This window comes from Acanthaster planci, linkage group LG04 (assembly GCF_054643075.1).
Source record: "Acanthaster planci isolate LZ-2023a linkage group LG04, COTS_SCS, whole genome shotgun sequence".
Taxonomy (NCBI): Eukaryota; Metazoa; Echinodermata; class Asteroidea; order Valvatida; family Acanthasteridae; genus Acanthaster; species Acanthaster planci.
The window spans coordinates 6,440,706-6,453,965 of NC_141780.1; the positions used below are offsets into that span (position 1 = coordinate 6,440,706).

General features: G+C 40.7%; 1 protein-coding gene across 2 annotated transcripts in view; it reads left to right on the forward strand.

Annotated features, from left to right (window-relative positions):
* LOC110973665 (xanthine dehydrogenase/oxidase-like) overlaps positions 1-13,260 on the forward strand; it is a 31,796-nt gene that overhangs the window by 15,428 nt on the left and 3,108 nt on the right. For both annotated transcript variants that reach the window (XM_087135888.1, XM_087135889.1), the window contains exons 8-25: positions 329-473; positions 770-937; positions 1,077-1,153; positions 1,507-1,603; positions 2,172-2,278; positions 3,307-3,491; positions 3,668-3,833; positions 4,983-5,075; positions 5,694-5,811; positions 7,164-7,215; positions 7,749-7,878; positions 7,979-8,098; positions 8,722-8,937; positions 9,544-9,677; positions 10,061-10,235; positions 11,002-11,193; positions 12,240-12,385; positions 12,957-13,038. In XM_087135888.1, coding sequence (XP_086992014.1) covers positions 329-473; positions 770-937; positions 1,077-1,153; positions 1,507-1,603; positions 2,172-2,278; positions 3,307-3,491; positions 3,668-3,833; positions 4,983-5,075; positions 5,694-5,811; positions 7,164-7,215; positions 7,749-7,878; positions 7,979-8,098; positions 8,722-8,937; positions 9,544-9,677; positions 10,061-10,235; positions 11,002-11,193; positions 12,240-12,385; positions 12,957-13,038 — 2,403 coding nt within the window. The remainder of the gene's footprint in view (positions 1-328; positions 474-769; positions 938-1,076; positions 1,154-1,506; positions 1,604-2,171; positions 2,279-3,306; positions 3,492-3,667; positions 3,834-4,982; positions 5,076-5,693; positions 5,812-7,163; positions 7,216-7,748; positions 7,879-7,978; positions 8,099-8,721; positions 8,938-9,543; positions 9,678-10,060; positions 10,236-11,001; positions 11,194-12,239; positions 12,386-12,956; positions 13,039-13,260) is intronic.

Consider the following 13,260-nt stretch of genomic DNA (forward strand, 5'->3'; position numbering starts at 1 on the left):
AGCAAAAGGGAAAATGTACTGTATAGGGATGTTGGGTACTATGTAACAGTGGACCTATTAGGCTTAAATATATATTATTGTTACTCCAAGCGTATCCTTATCCAAGGTTGACAAAATGCGTCTACTTCAAATTCGCAACGCCAAACCGACTCTCTATATAATGCCTGCTAGTGATTGCTTTTGTTTGAAAGGGAAAGTTTATTATTTATTAAATTCTTGTATATTTTGTACCACTGATGTATATAGCTTAATTTTCTCATGCTGTCAAGTAAATATTTTCTTAGTTTGACAAACCGAACTGTTACTTATTGCGATCTAATTCCTTCAGGTTACTTTGCAAGAAACCTTCTGCAGACCCCTAAGATTCGTTGGCGGTCGGGTGACTTGGTATCGCCCCGTTACAATACAACAGCTGCTGGAACTGAAGACTATCAATCCTCAAGCAAAGATAGTTGCTGGCAACTCTGAAGTTGGTAAATTGCAAAGTATATTGTCTTTGGGGTAGATGGCTTTTTGAAACGTCATAACGACACAAAATCAGCATCCTGAGATACGTTCATCGTGTCACCCAAACATGAAGTGTATTTGAAAACTATCGACAGATCAACAGTTTTATCCTTAGAGGAAATTAAGGTAGGCCTAAAACTTTATCCAATAATATGATTTTGGAAAAGATGATTTGAACAAAGAAATAGTTTAAACGAGAGAAAAATTTCTTCTCTTTTGATTATCTTATTTGTATACCTTTATTTGTCCTTGCGACCTGCAGGTGTTGAAGTGAAGTTTAAGAACCAATGCTACCCAGTTCTCATCGATGTCAATCACATCCCTGAACTGATAAGTGTCGAAGTGACCCAATCTGGAGTCAGAATCGGTGCCGCTGTGTCGCTTACGAGAGTCAGTGACTACTTAAAGGAACTGATACAAAAAGAGTCAGGTATATAAATCTCGCAAGCTTCTAAATGTATGTGTGTAATTATATTTAAACTTAAAAACCAAGATATTGTCGTCTGTGTTGAAATTTTGAACTGTTTACTAAACTTGAATGTTTGCACACATTTTCCACTCGCAATTAGAACATAAAACGCGCGTCTTTGCCGCCATTGTTGAGATGTTGCGGTGGTTTGCCGGACAACAAATCAGAAATGTTGCGGTAAGTTTAGAAAAGCATCTGTTCATCCTTACTAACATAGCCTGCCTTTAAGCTTTCGAATGAATGTACTTTGTGTACACAGTTCCCTTGATTTGTCCCAGGCAAACTTTTCGCCTATACCACTAAATTACAAACAATGGACCCTCGCAAATCCAGTAGATAGCATGAACTTCTGCCTTAAATTTCGAGTCGTATATATGTAATTCAAATACAGTGTACACGCTGAAGGTACAGGCTTTTATCTAAACAAAAAGGAAAGTGTAATATCCTGCAATTTTCCGTGAATGGGAGTCATGTAATTTTTACCTGGATGTTTAAATTAATATTGAAATGTTTTAATGACTTCCTCTTAGTGCATCGGTGGTAACGTAGCAACAGGAAGTCCAATTTCTGACCTGAATCCACTCCTCATCACAGCTGCTTGCACCATTGAACTTGTTTCAAAATCAGGTAGGCCATCACCCCTAAAAAGTGGGTGAAACGAAATCTTGCTAACATTTTACAAACATTTTCAGATTGGGTGTCCAGTTCCTTAGCATCGGTGTCTAATAGCTAAACAGTAACCACCAAAACGTATTCAGCATTTAAACTAGTTTAAAACTGATGGCAAAAAGTGTTCAGACCAGCACCAGTTTAATGGACAAGCACAGTTTTTTTGGCAGATGATCAGTCGCCACATTCGGCCTCCAACAAGCAGACATGTTAAAATAATACGATTCCCTGTTTCAAAAAAGATTTGATGAATTGTGGGATTTTCCCTCCCACCTTTGAGACTGAATGAATTGAAGAAATATGTGTCTTGTAGTCTTAATTTACTTCTCATTGATTAACATCAACACACTACAATTGTTTCCTGCTAGTTCAGCTTATATATTTTGCTCACAACCTTTCATTTCGTAGACATTCAGGAAATAGCTGTGAAAAATACTGAATATTCTATTGTACTATCCCACGTTTCCTGTAAACACGTTAACGTATGCCGTATGCTGACATTTACTGACATTATCAAACCAAACAGGTCAACGCACAGTGACAATGGACGGCAATTTCTTCACTGGATACAGGAAAAATGTTATTGGGGCTGAGGAAGTCATCTTGGCTATCAATGTGCCATTTACATCGGAGGTAAATTAATCAAAACTTTAAAAATAGTGAATAAAACAATACAATAATTGTGATAGAATAATGTTAGTGACCTTGTCTATTTAAAAAGTATCATTGGTGCACTGCTAAAATAAATCTGAAGCTAATCTATTTTTAAATCCATTTAGTTGAAGTTAAGCATTCAGTAAGCTGAAGCTATGATTGTTTTACTGAATCTTCCTTTTTGACCATTCATTAGTTTCCCATGAGAAACTTGATCATTCCTTTTGATCACAGAGCGGTCATTCTGCCTTAAACGTGTGGAAGTCTAGACATTCTGCACTTTTTGTATTGTGATAAACTGGCGTCTGCAGTAAGGGGCTCGTCAAAAAGCTTAAAGGGTAGCTCCAATCAATTTGTATTAAAACAGACTTCAAAATACCTTCTCTGTCTCTATCAACCTTATTTTAAACTTTTGTATCACTGTTTTAAAGGGTATTTTGCTACGTTTTGACATTTTTGCCAAGTACTTCCATGTTCATGAGCAAAACGGTGACATCATCCCAGAAAGAAAATCTCAATGCATATGTTGGTTTGCAACATTGGTTTTTACACAAAAAAAGTTCTGCATTTTTGTAGATTTTGCTAGACTAATTTTTTCCTTTGCTGATTCATTGCTTTTTGGCATGAAAACATCAACACCACTCTCAGAAATGTTTTCAGTAAGTAAATTCTGGGCTCACATTTTAAACAAAAAAACATATGTACTGAATTGTGTCTTCCCTGGATGACATCACAGCAACAGAGCCCTCAGTTGTCCAGGAAAGCGTTAATACTTTCAAAAGTTTTGATAAGTGAACTTTCATTGCATTTAACCAAATAGGAATATAACGTGTATGCATACCTTGGAGACGAGTACAAAGTTGTAGAAAATTTGTTTCCAAGAAAACTTCATTGCAGCTACACTTTAAGTTCTTTCCAGTGTCATAAGTGGAGTGCAAATTGCCATTGCTTTTGCGTTTCATTTGGACAGAATGTATGTAAATTTGTGATACATGCACTTCACACAGCATGAATATTTCTACGGGTACAAGCAAGCCCTATGTCGTGAGGATGATATCGCCATCGTCAATGCTGGCATGAGAGTGGTCTTCAAGCCTGGTACTGATAAAGTGCAGGATTGCACGCTGGCCTATGGTGGTATGGCGCCAACAACTGTCCTGGCTACAAAGACAATGGACGCTATTAAAGGAAGGTGGGAAAATTACGTCCAGACTTTTTTCCTTAAACAGAACGTCCATTTTGATACTGTCTTTTCACAAAGATTCCAATTTTGTCTGCGCCCCAAGCTTACAAAGATATAAAGGATACAAATAACAACATTTACATGAGCTCCTGTAATAAATCGATTTTCACAAATCCTTGCCCTAGATCTTGGAGTGAAGGCTTAGTGGATGCCATGACTCCACTACTGGCCGAGGATCTTCCGTTGCCACCCGGTTCTCCAGGCGGTATGGAGCCTTACAGACAGTCGCTCACCCTTAGCTTCTTCTTCAAGTTCTACTTGGACGTCCTAGAGCAGATTAAACTTAGTCAGGTGACCTGGGCAAGTCAATTTTGCTGTCCTTGATAGGCCACTGAAGATGAGGAATAATACTGAAACAGGTCAAAATAGCACTCACTGACAGAACAATCCTTTTCTCCCAATTCTAGTCATAAACATAGCGGTATGTCATATAATTCTTTCATGATTTCGAACGGAAAGGGGCACCTTTACGGAGTGATGCTGACACCCGCATGTAGAGGGGAGGAAGGGGCACATATTCCTTCGAAGCTACCCACCTGCCCATCACACTGTTCCCTCCATTCGAGGGATTATGACCAACTTTTTATCACCACTAATGGAAAAAAATGGATTGTTAAAACAGACTTATTACATCTTGTTAAAGGGTAGTTTCAATCAGGTTTTTAATACAAAACATCAAAACACACCTTTGTGTCTCAGTTAGCCTGATTTTCCAACTTTGTTGTCACAATTTTAAGGGGTATTTTATCGCTTTTTAGTTTGTATGCTAACGAGTATTTCCATATCCATGCATGCAAACAACATGTGATGTTTCCCGCAGTAAAAAGGCCTAAATTTTACATGGGTAAAGTTTTGTAGATTTTACGGGACTGAATTTTTCTTCTTTGCTGATTCATTGTTGATAATGTGCATAGTAGTAAGTGAGCACCACCCCCTTTCTCAGAAATGTTTTCAGTAAGAAATTTCTGGGTTCACAATCGTAATAGAAAAACACCTGTGGCATGAACTCTATCTTTCCTTTGTGACATCACTGCAACAGCGCCCTCACATATCCAAGAAAGCATGAAATATTTAAGTGTCTAAGAAATGCACTGTTTAGTGCACCTAATCAAATGGAAATGTAAAAGAGTTTTTATACATTGAAGTAGAGTACAAAGCTAGACAAAAATTATGTCTAAGAAAAATTCATGCGGCCACACTTTAAGAATTCAAGCTTAATAGGAGCGAAGTAGGCCTAGGAAAGCCCGCTGTAACACCTGTAAAACGACATCTTTCTGGTCATCTAGATAGTGATTAGAATAGTAAGAAACCTTTGGAAAACACTTGACGTTTCGATCAGTATGATCTGATCGTTTGCAGGGCCATCATAACCATCTACTTGTATAGCGCGTAACCGCTTCTGAAACGTTTGCCATCGCTTACTTGAATTCATGCTTTTAGCCGGGCTTGAGTGGTTCAGACATTTCACCATCCTACAAGTCAGCTAATCATCGTTTCCCTAGGAAATCTGCTCGAGGTTTACAACTTTTTCAGGTAAGTTGTTGTAGGTTTAGGAAAAAAGAACATGCCAAAAACTGTAAAGCCATATATCACGCTTCTAATTTTGATGACACATAGATTTATTTTCTGTTAATAAGGGGGCATGTGGCCTAGTGGCAAGAGTTTGTCGCTTCTGACTATAGGGTCGGGTTGCAGCACGTTGTGTTCTTGGGCAACTCACTTAACCCCATGTGTCTCTCTCCGCCCAGGAGTAAATGGGTACCTGTGAGGGCAGATATGGTTATGTTTAAGCCGTTTGCGCTGGATATGGCAGCATACCAGGAAGCTGAGATGTTTTTGTGACGTTGGACAGTGACTTTCAGCACATAGAAACCTTGTAATATTATGTGCTTTATAAGACTGGTTCACTGAGTCATTATTAGAAGCCATTATAGTTTGTTCACAGGTTTCCTGTAAGCCTCTGGCGGAGTTTTGAAGTACATGCCCTGCTGTGCTGGTTTGTGCACGTTTTTAATATAAGTAATGTTGACCATCTGGGTACCATTCATAATTATGTTTCTCTTAATTAATTAAGGCAGAAATAACACGCATGTGGAATTATGTTCATTGGTAAAAGTATTTCAGCGTATAGTATCTGCCGTTGTTAATTAGGAAGTACCTTCTGGTCAACCAGACGTAGATCCTGTGGGTCGACCTTTGACTCATCAGTCCGCCTTCAAACAAGTTACTGGGGAAGCTGTATTTGTGGATGATATACCACCTACCGAAGGTAAATCTATAAGAGTGGGTGATGTTTTGCTGAGAAACATGCAAACATTGGCAAAAGCCTATTTAATATTGCACTAATTTCGAAAAATTTAGCTTTCGGTGTGTAAAATGAAATATCTGCAACACAATTGTGGGTTTCTGTAACTCTGTTAATGTAATTTTTTATTTGGCTTAATATTTAGCATAACTTACAAAATTTTTACACCCAACATATTTTTACTATAACGCTTAAATTTCCTTGTTCATAGTACCTGTGTGGAACCATCGGTCCTACATAAATATTAGATTAATTTAAATCCTGAAAGAGCCCAAGTTCTTTTGTTCTGAAACTTAGCAAACATGTAACGACACTCCTCACTGATAGCAAATTTTGAGGTTCATTTCAAAATTAGGCAGTTTTTTGGTGTTTTGGTCGTTGGTGATGATTTCAAACATGTTGGCTTGCGCGCACTGATGAACACGCAGTGGAAAAAGTATGGATTCGGAAAAGTGCGCGATGTGTGAGAATGGCATGTCATACTTTCACAAAAATGTTAACAAAATGCTAAGAATCGGCGTACGAAAATATATGCATTGCGTACGATATATGAGAAAAGGGTTAAGATCGCAGTTGGTGCTTGTTTACTAGTCGGGTTATTGTGTCATGTATTCATATGATACCATTGAGGAGGATGTGGGGGAGGGGACAAGGCGGGAAATATCAATGAGAAAAGAACGATTTTCGAGGGGTAGAAAATGCCTCCAAATTTAGCCTCGCTCCTCAGAAGAACCTGAAAGGTTTACCAATTTTGGGGGCCCTAACAACGTTTGCTCGCCAAAATGTCTTTCTATTGACACATACCTCCCTTTCATAGCACCAAGCTAGGTTATTTTTTGTGTTTGAATGGTTTAGTCTGATAAGGTTGGACGTTCGAAGGTAATACAGAAAACTGTGAAGAGTGAGATATCCGAACGTGTATCTTTCAGGAGCATGGCATGCAAAAACCGCCCAGCAAGGTATCTGTGACCCACTCTGTGAAAATGAGTCTATATGTCGCCAGAGCCATTTTGGAGTAAAAAGTCCTTAGAATATTTTTGCACAGTGTAAGTTAATAGGAACCACCAGCATTTTTCACCATGGAGTACCAACTTTCATCAGAACATCAAAACAAAAAAAAAACCTGAATTTGCTCTTTCTAGTACAAATGAAAACTCGAAGAGTGGCTCTGGCGACTTCAGACTCGTTCTCACAGAGTGGGGCACATTTGTGTTCTAGTGAGTCTGGTCAGAATTCCATACTTTATATAAAATCAGGAATCAAGAAACCTTTATCCTTTCTTCTTCCACGGTTTGCTCTTTGTTTGTATCCAACAGGTGAGCTATACCTCGCGCTAGTCATGAGTAAGAAGGCGCATGCAAACATTTTGTAAGTATGAAATTAGAATCGTGTAAAACTTTTGTATAATTTCTTTCCTCCTTATACTTGCACGTCTGCTCTGCCTCGGTCCCACAACCGTCTGAATTTGGCACGTTTTTGCAAAATAATCATCGGTATTTTCATCATATTAAAGAGAACCATTTGACCATCCGTTTGAGCATGCGTTTTTTATGATAGCCTGTATAAAAGGGTGCTGTTTTGATCTTTCATGTTTGTGTGATAGAAATTTTTATTAAAAAAGCAAAAATGAAGTGCTTATATTCAACAAGGTTGTTGGTTTCTATATGCCGATCAATAAGGAAAATGGAGATTTCGTATTCCGTCTCCGCACAAAGATTTAACAGGCGCTGTGCAGTTACAAACCAATTGTAGTTTCCTTAGTTTTTATTAAAAACATATGTTCTGAAATGCCACAGAAATATCGAATCTACTGATGATGTCAAAATAAATATTTGTTGTTGATCTGGGCAATGTGTATCGGCTGTGTGCAAACACTTTTCAACGTTTGTTACATTGGGTAGGTCCGTGGACGCTACGGCAGCTCTTGCACTGGATGGCGTCCACGCGTACGTAAGCGCCGACGACGTTCCGGGAGATAACTTGGTTGGAACGTCACTGGAGTATGATGACGTCCTCTATGCAGATGAAAAAGTAGGTTTGGAAGTTATTAGGAGAAGCACAGTTACTCTTTGTCATCACATAAAAGTGCAAAATCAAGAGAAATTAAAGCTGCACTTCTTTAATCCACCAGGTTAATTTTGTGGGTCAAGTTATCGGGGTGATCGTGGCTGACAATCAGGCAATTGCGCAGAGAGCTGCCAAGCTGGTCCAAGTGGAATATGAAGAGCTGAGGGCAGTGTTCACCATAGAGGTAGGATACACTCTGACGGAAGGGGTGCAAGCAAGAAAGCATCGTGCATAAGAACGATGACCAGAAGTGGGAAGTGACAAAAGTCACGCATGGCATGCAGCATGACAGGTGGCTAATAAGAAAATCATTAGTTCAATTGCAGAGTGGGAGGCAAAGTGGCCAGTAGAATGGTTGCCAGCAGCAGGCCTATCAGGCAGAATAAGGTAGACGTCGTGGGTACTTGAACCATTTCCACGTTATACATGATGTGGCCTGGGAACCGCTGGTCCTGAATAGCATTAAGTCGCCAGCAATCAGTACAACATGTTTGCATGTATGACGATCTGCCAAGGCGGCAGAGTGGTGAGCCTGGGCCACAAAAAGTGCTTGAATAAAAAGCAGGCAGGCTGTTGGACAGAAATGCAGAATATCAAACTGAATGGCAGACAGAACTACCCTACATGAAGCAAAACAGGTTACATACAGTGTCATTATACTGCAAATAGTTCCCGTGAGAACGTCTTCCGTTGAGACACACTCTAGGCACCAACAACGAAACATTACAACATATGCATACGAGACCTGTTTGTAAAGCATTCCTTAAGTCCTGGCGCTGAAAGTGATGCTCTTTGATTCACAATCAGGACGCTATTGAAGAGAACTCTTTCTTCCCCGGGAACTGGCGCATCGAGACGGGAGACCTGAGGGAGGGTTTCGAGGGCTCTGATCACATCATCGAAGGGGAGATAAAAACTGGCGCCCAGGAGCACTTCTACCTGGAGACATTCACCACCTTGGTCATCCCAGGAGAAGGAGAAGTAGAGGTTATCGCAGCTAACCAATCACCGTCAAGAACGCAGGTATCAGCGTGCTGCCATGGAAACGGATTTTTAAAATCTGCCATTCATTGCCCCAGGCACTTATTTAGAATATTCTAAAAGAACACAAAACGATATTCTGCATTCATCGTCTAGTTTTTACCTGAAAATGCCAATAAAATTGTGTAATTGCTCGTTATGGCAAATTGATTATGAAAAACGACGACAGATTTTGTTCAGAAGGATTATTACAGAATGACAGACAATAAACGTAAAGTCTCAATGATTTACTTGCTTAGATTAAAGAATTGATTGAAAAAAGCGACGGTTTGCCAAGAGTCACCTTTTTAACCGCTATTGGCATCACTGATGAAGTTTGAAAGTGTTTTTTTATCTTTCAGTCAAGTTCTTGGTATAATCCAGTCAAGTTCTTGGTGTAATCCAGATTAGGCATATTGAGTGCATTTGATTGGCTTTAAATACAATTCTTAGATACATTGAGTCACTTGAGTGCCGGGACTGCGTGGGCTCTGATAGTTAATAGCTCACATTCTTAAGGCCGGTCTTTTATTACTTCGTTAACTTCCATATTTTGCCATTTCAGTTAATTCCACAACATCCCCATATCTATTTCTCTGTTTACAACAGAGACTTGTAGCCGAAGCTTTGGGCATAGCAAGCCACAAAGTAGTGTCTCGCGTCAAACGCCTCGGCGGTGGGTTTGGAGGCAAGGAAGCCAGGGCATGTCTCCACGCAGCTATGTGTGCCGTTGCCGCCAACAAGTATATAAAGATTTTGTTCAAACAAATTGGTTAGAGTTTATCTTGATATGCGAAATAAAGCAATGCACCAAAGTGACAGACATTGATGTTGTGTATGAAAGCACAAGATTTGCCCAGAAGTACATGTACTACAAATAACACAAAGTGCGTTGCCATTCATGAACGCGTTGGGAGCACCCAGATCCCAGCATTTATCCAAACAGCGTAGTGTTAATGCCCAAGATGTGCCTATTAGAATACTTGGCTGGATACATGGACGAAACGCTCACGCGGACAATAAGTGTCATTCGATTTAGACACTTTCGATTCTATATATAGTTCTTATTTAGTTTGACTTATGATCGCAACAAAACGTCCTATTGTTAATACTACCTTCCTTTTAGAGTCAGACGTCCTGTTCGATTGATGCTCGACCGGAACGAAGACATGATGATTTCAGGCACACGCCACCCGTATCTAGCCCGCTACAAAGCAGGTGTAACTAGCAATGGTCAACTGAAGGCGCTCGAGATCGATATGTACTCTAATGCTGGAAGCACTTACGACTGTTCAGCGAGTGTACGTATGATCATGTTCTAGCATGTTGATATTTTGTTTAGTCCAAACGTAATCTATCATTTATATGCCTGCCACCGCCTTTTCATTTCTATTCACTAATTTAGCTTGGTGGCATTCCTGAAGGTCTAAACGGAAAGCGGTTTTTCTGCTCAATATGCTGGCTCTCGGGGTTGGTATTTCAGAGAATACCCCAGACTGTACACCATCAAGCAAAACTTAAAGATTTGCTAGATGGAGGTGGATCTTGATTGCTTAAAGCCCTGCGCTAAAAGTTGCGCGGCAGTCTCCCTGAGGCAAAGTACACTTTCAGACGTGTGATCTTGTTATTCTTCTCAGCGGTCAGAACCACTCAACTCACTAAGGTCGACAAAAGCGTGCCTCTATGGCCTTTATTCAAAACGAGAGAGGGAACCTAGTTGCGTTTATCCCGTTTGGCAGATACCAGACGATATGTGCACAGACACGCAGATTTCTTTATAGTGAGCAGCGGGCGTAAGGTGGTAACGGCATGGAAGTGTCCGCTCACTCTTGCTGTTTTACGCCCCGTGGGTTAAATGGGCACACGCAGTGTCTTTAGTGGGTGATGACACATTAAGACGACCTATCAGAGGAGAGGATATCCGGGTCTCTCAAAAGTCAATACCAGCAGCCTTCCTTATTTTGTTCAGATAATAGACAAAAAATATTTGAAGCATTATACTGCACAAGTGTTTACTGAACTCTTTTTCAAAATGTATTTTTCTTCGTCTTGTTGTCGTCGTTTCAGGTACTCGAAAGGTCCATGCATCACACTGACAACTGCTACAAATGCCCTAATGTCAGAGTCACTGGGTATCTCTGCCGCACGAATCTGGCATCTAACACTGGGTTCCGCGGCTTCGGGAGCCCGCAGGCCATGCTGGTAGCAGAGACTATCATGTCGGATATCGCCTTGAAATGTGGACTGACTCAGATCAAAGTAAGTTATTATACCAAAAAGAAATGTTTCGTCCTGAGAGTGTATCCGCCTGAGTAGAAGTACCCCCTCAGATCATCTGTAAAAAAAAAAGCTGCGATGGTCATGAGTGTTCAACTGCGACAGTGACGCGTGCATTTCCTAGTCGTTCGTGAACCAGCGAAGTTCAGTTCCTACCAAAAGAGCCTCCGTTGCTAAGAAAATGGCTCCCTCTCTAGGTCCAGCTCGAGGCCCATTAATAATCTTAATGGTAGTTGTAATGGATTTGCTGCAGGCGATGTCGCTAATAGAGGCATTAATCTCAATCCCACCTCGGCCCCTGGTCATTATAGGTTTAGATCGAGTATCTTGCTCGCGCAGATTCCCCCCTTATAACTACATGTATTTTCTTGGTGTAATTCAGAATCTGTGTTATTTTCCCGAATGTACGTTTTATCGTCAAAACTAACCAATAGTGCGTGTGGTCGAATAATTATGAAAGACGACAAAAAAAATTGCCAAAAAGATTGAAAAAAAAATGAGACAGGGCAAGATATAACATTGGCAATACTGAACGAGTTTAGAAATTGGCTCGAATGGTAACTGATCAAGCTCGTGAGGAACCTGTTTCATTTTGTTAACCCTCAATAATATCGTTCGGCATGCAAGACATTTGGACAGGCATTTCTGCCCACAAAAGGCAGAAATCTGAATAAGCCTAAAGGACAGGATGTCATCGAATGACTCTGTCAATTTGAATGCAGTCACGCTTGTTCTGAACTAGATCGTACTTTTGGGTCTAATTTGTAGGACAGGCCAAATTACTATGTTCGTAAATTCCTTTATTAATTTTAACACTTGGTTGTAAATAACTGAACACCGACTTTAAACTCCATTTTAAGTATTTCCCACGAAATTGATGGACGCTGCCTTAATACTTGGTGACAATTAAGTTGAATGTAAGTTTATATATACGCACAATGGTAAGAAAAGCTAGTGTACAGGAAGCATTTCCCCAGTTCAGAAGCTGACCAAGTGTTTGGCGACTGTATGGTCACGCCGGTGTGCAGGTCAGGGACATCAACTTCTACAAGGACGGCGATGAGACATTCTACGGCGCAGAGCTGCGGCAGTGGAACCTGGAGAGGTGCTGGGACCAGTGCTTAACCAAGAGCGACTACGAACGCCGCAGACGAGACGTAGACCAATACAACAGGTGCGATTCAAACAGGAAGCATGACCTGAACTCTCAGTGAGCTGTGCACCACAGTATTCCTGCTCTTTCAGGGGTAACATAACCCATATCCAGTAGCGTTGCATCATCGAAGGGAGGGACGCTTAGGCCTACCCCCCAGCATTTCATGAGTGCCCTTTTCCCTTATTGCACCTTTTTTCAAGAGCGCCCTGTTTGCCCCTTATATTGTCTTCTTTGAGTGATTAAAAGATGTTGTCGAGCTTCCGCTTCCCTTTTTGGTTTTACGAAGGTCAAGTAAGCGGTTGAAAAGTCTCGCCTCTCACCATGGATGCTGCTTACCCCTTTTCACATTTTTACCTCCCTCCACTAATGACCTTGCTATGCAAGAGTGCAACATGTGTGGCGTGTATGTCATGCGAGGCTGCAAAATGTACGGTGTGGCATCGGCGAGCTCGAGAAGCGCATATTATTAACCACGTGCGCACAAGAGCGAGATCTGTCTCTTATAGTGCTTTTTATATAATACACACATGCATACAACAAATCACGCCAGGTACCCTTTTTTTTTTTTTTTTTTACTTTTCGGCCATAGAGAGAATCGATGGAGGAAGCGTGGCATTGCCGTGACACCCACGAAGTTTGGTATCTCCTTCATAATTAAGCACTGTAACCAGGTAGGTCTAGCCGCTTGGAAATGTTGGCATGGGCAGTACTTAGTCTCAGTGAATTTTGATCGCAGACCGCGATTGAAGAGGTTTTCCCAAGGGCCAGTATAGCGTAAACCGAGGGATGGGCCGAGTAACAGAACGCAACGCAGGTTACAGATTTCTAGACCACGAATCAGGACGCCGGAAGAAACAAATTCTGGACAGTAAAATGTATCATATATTCAAAAT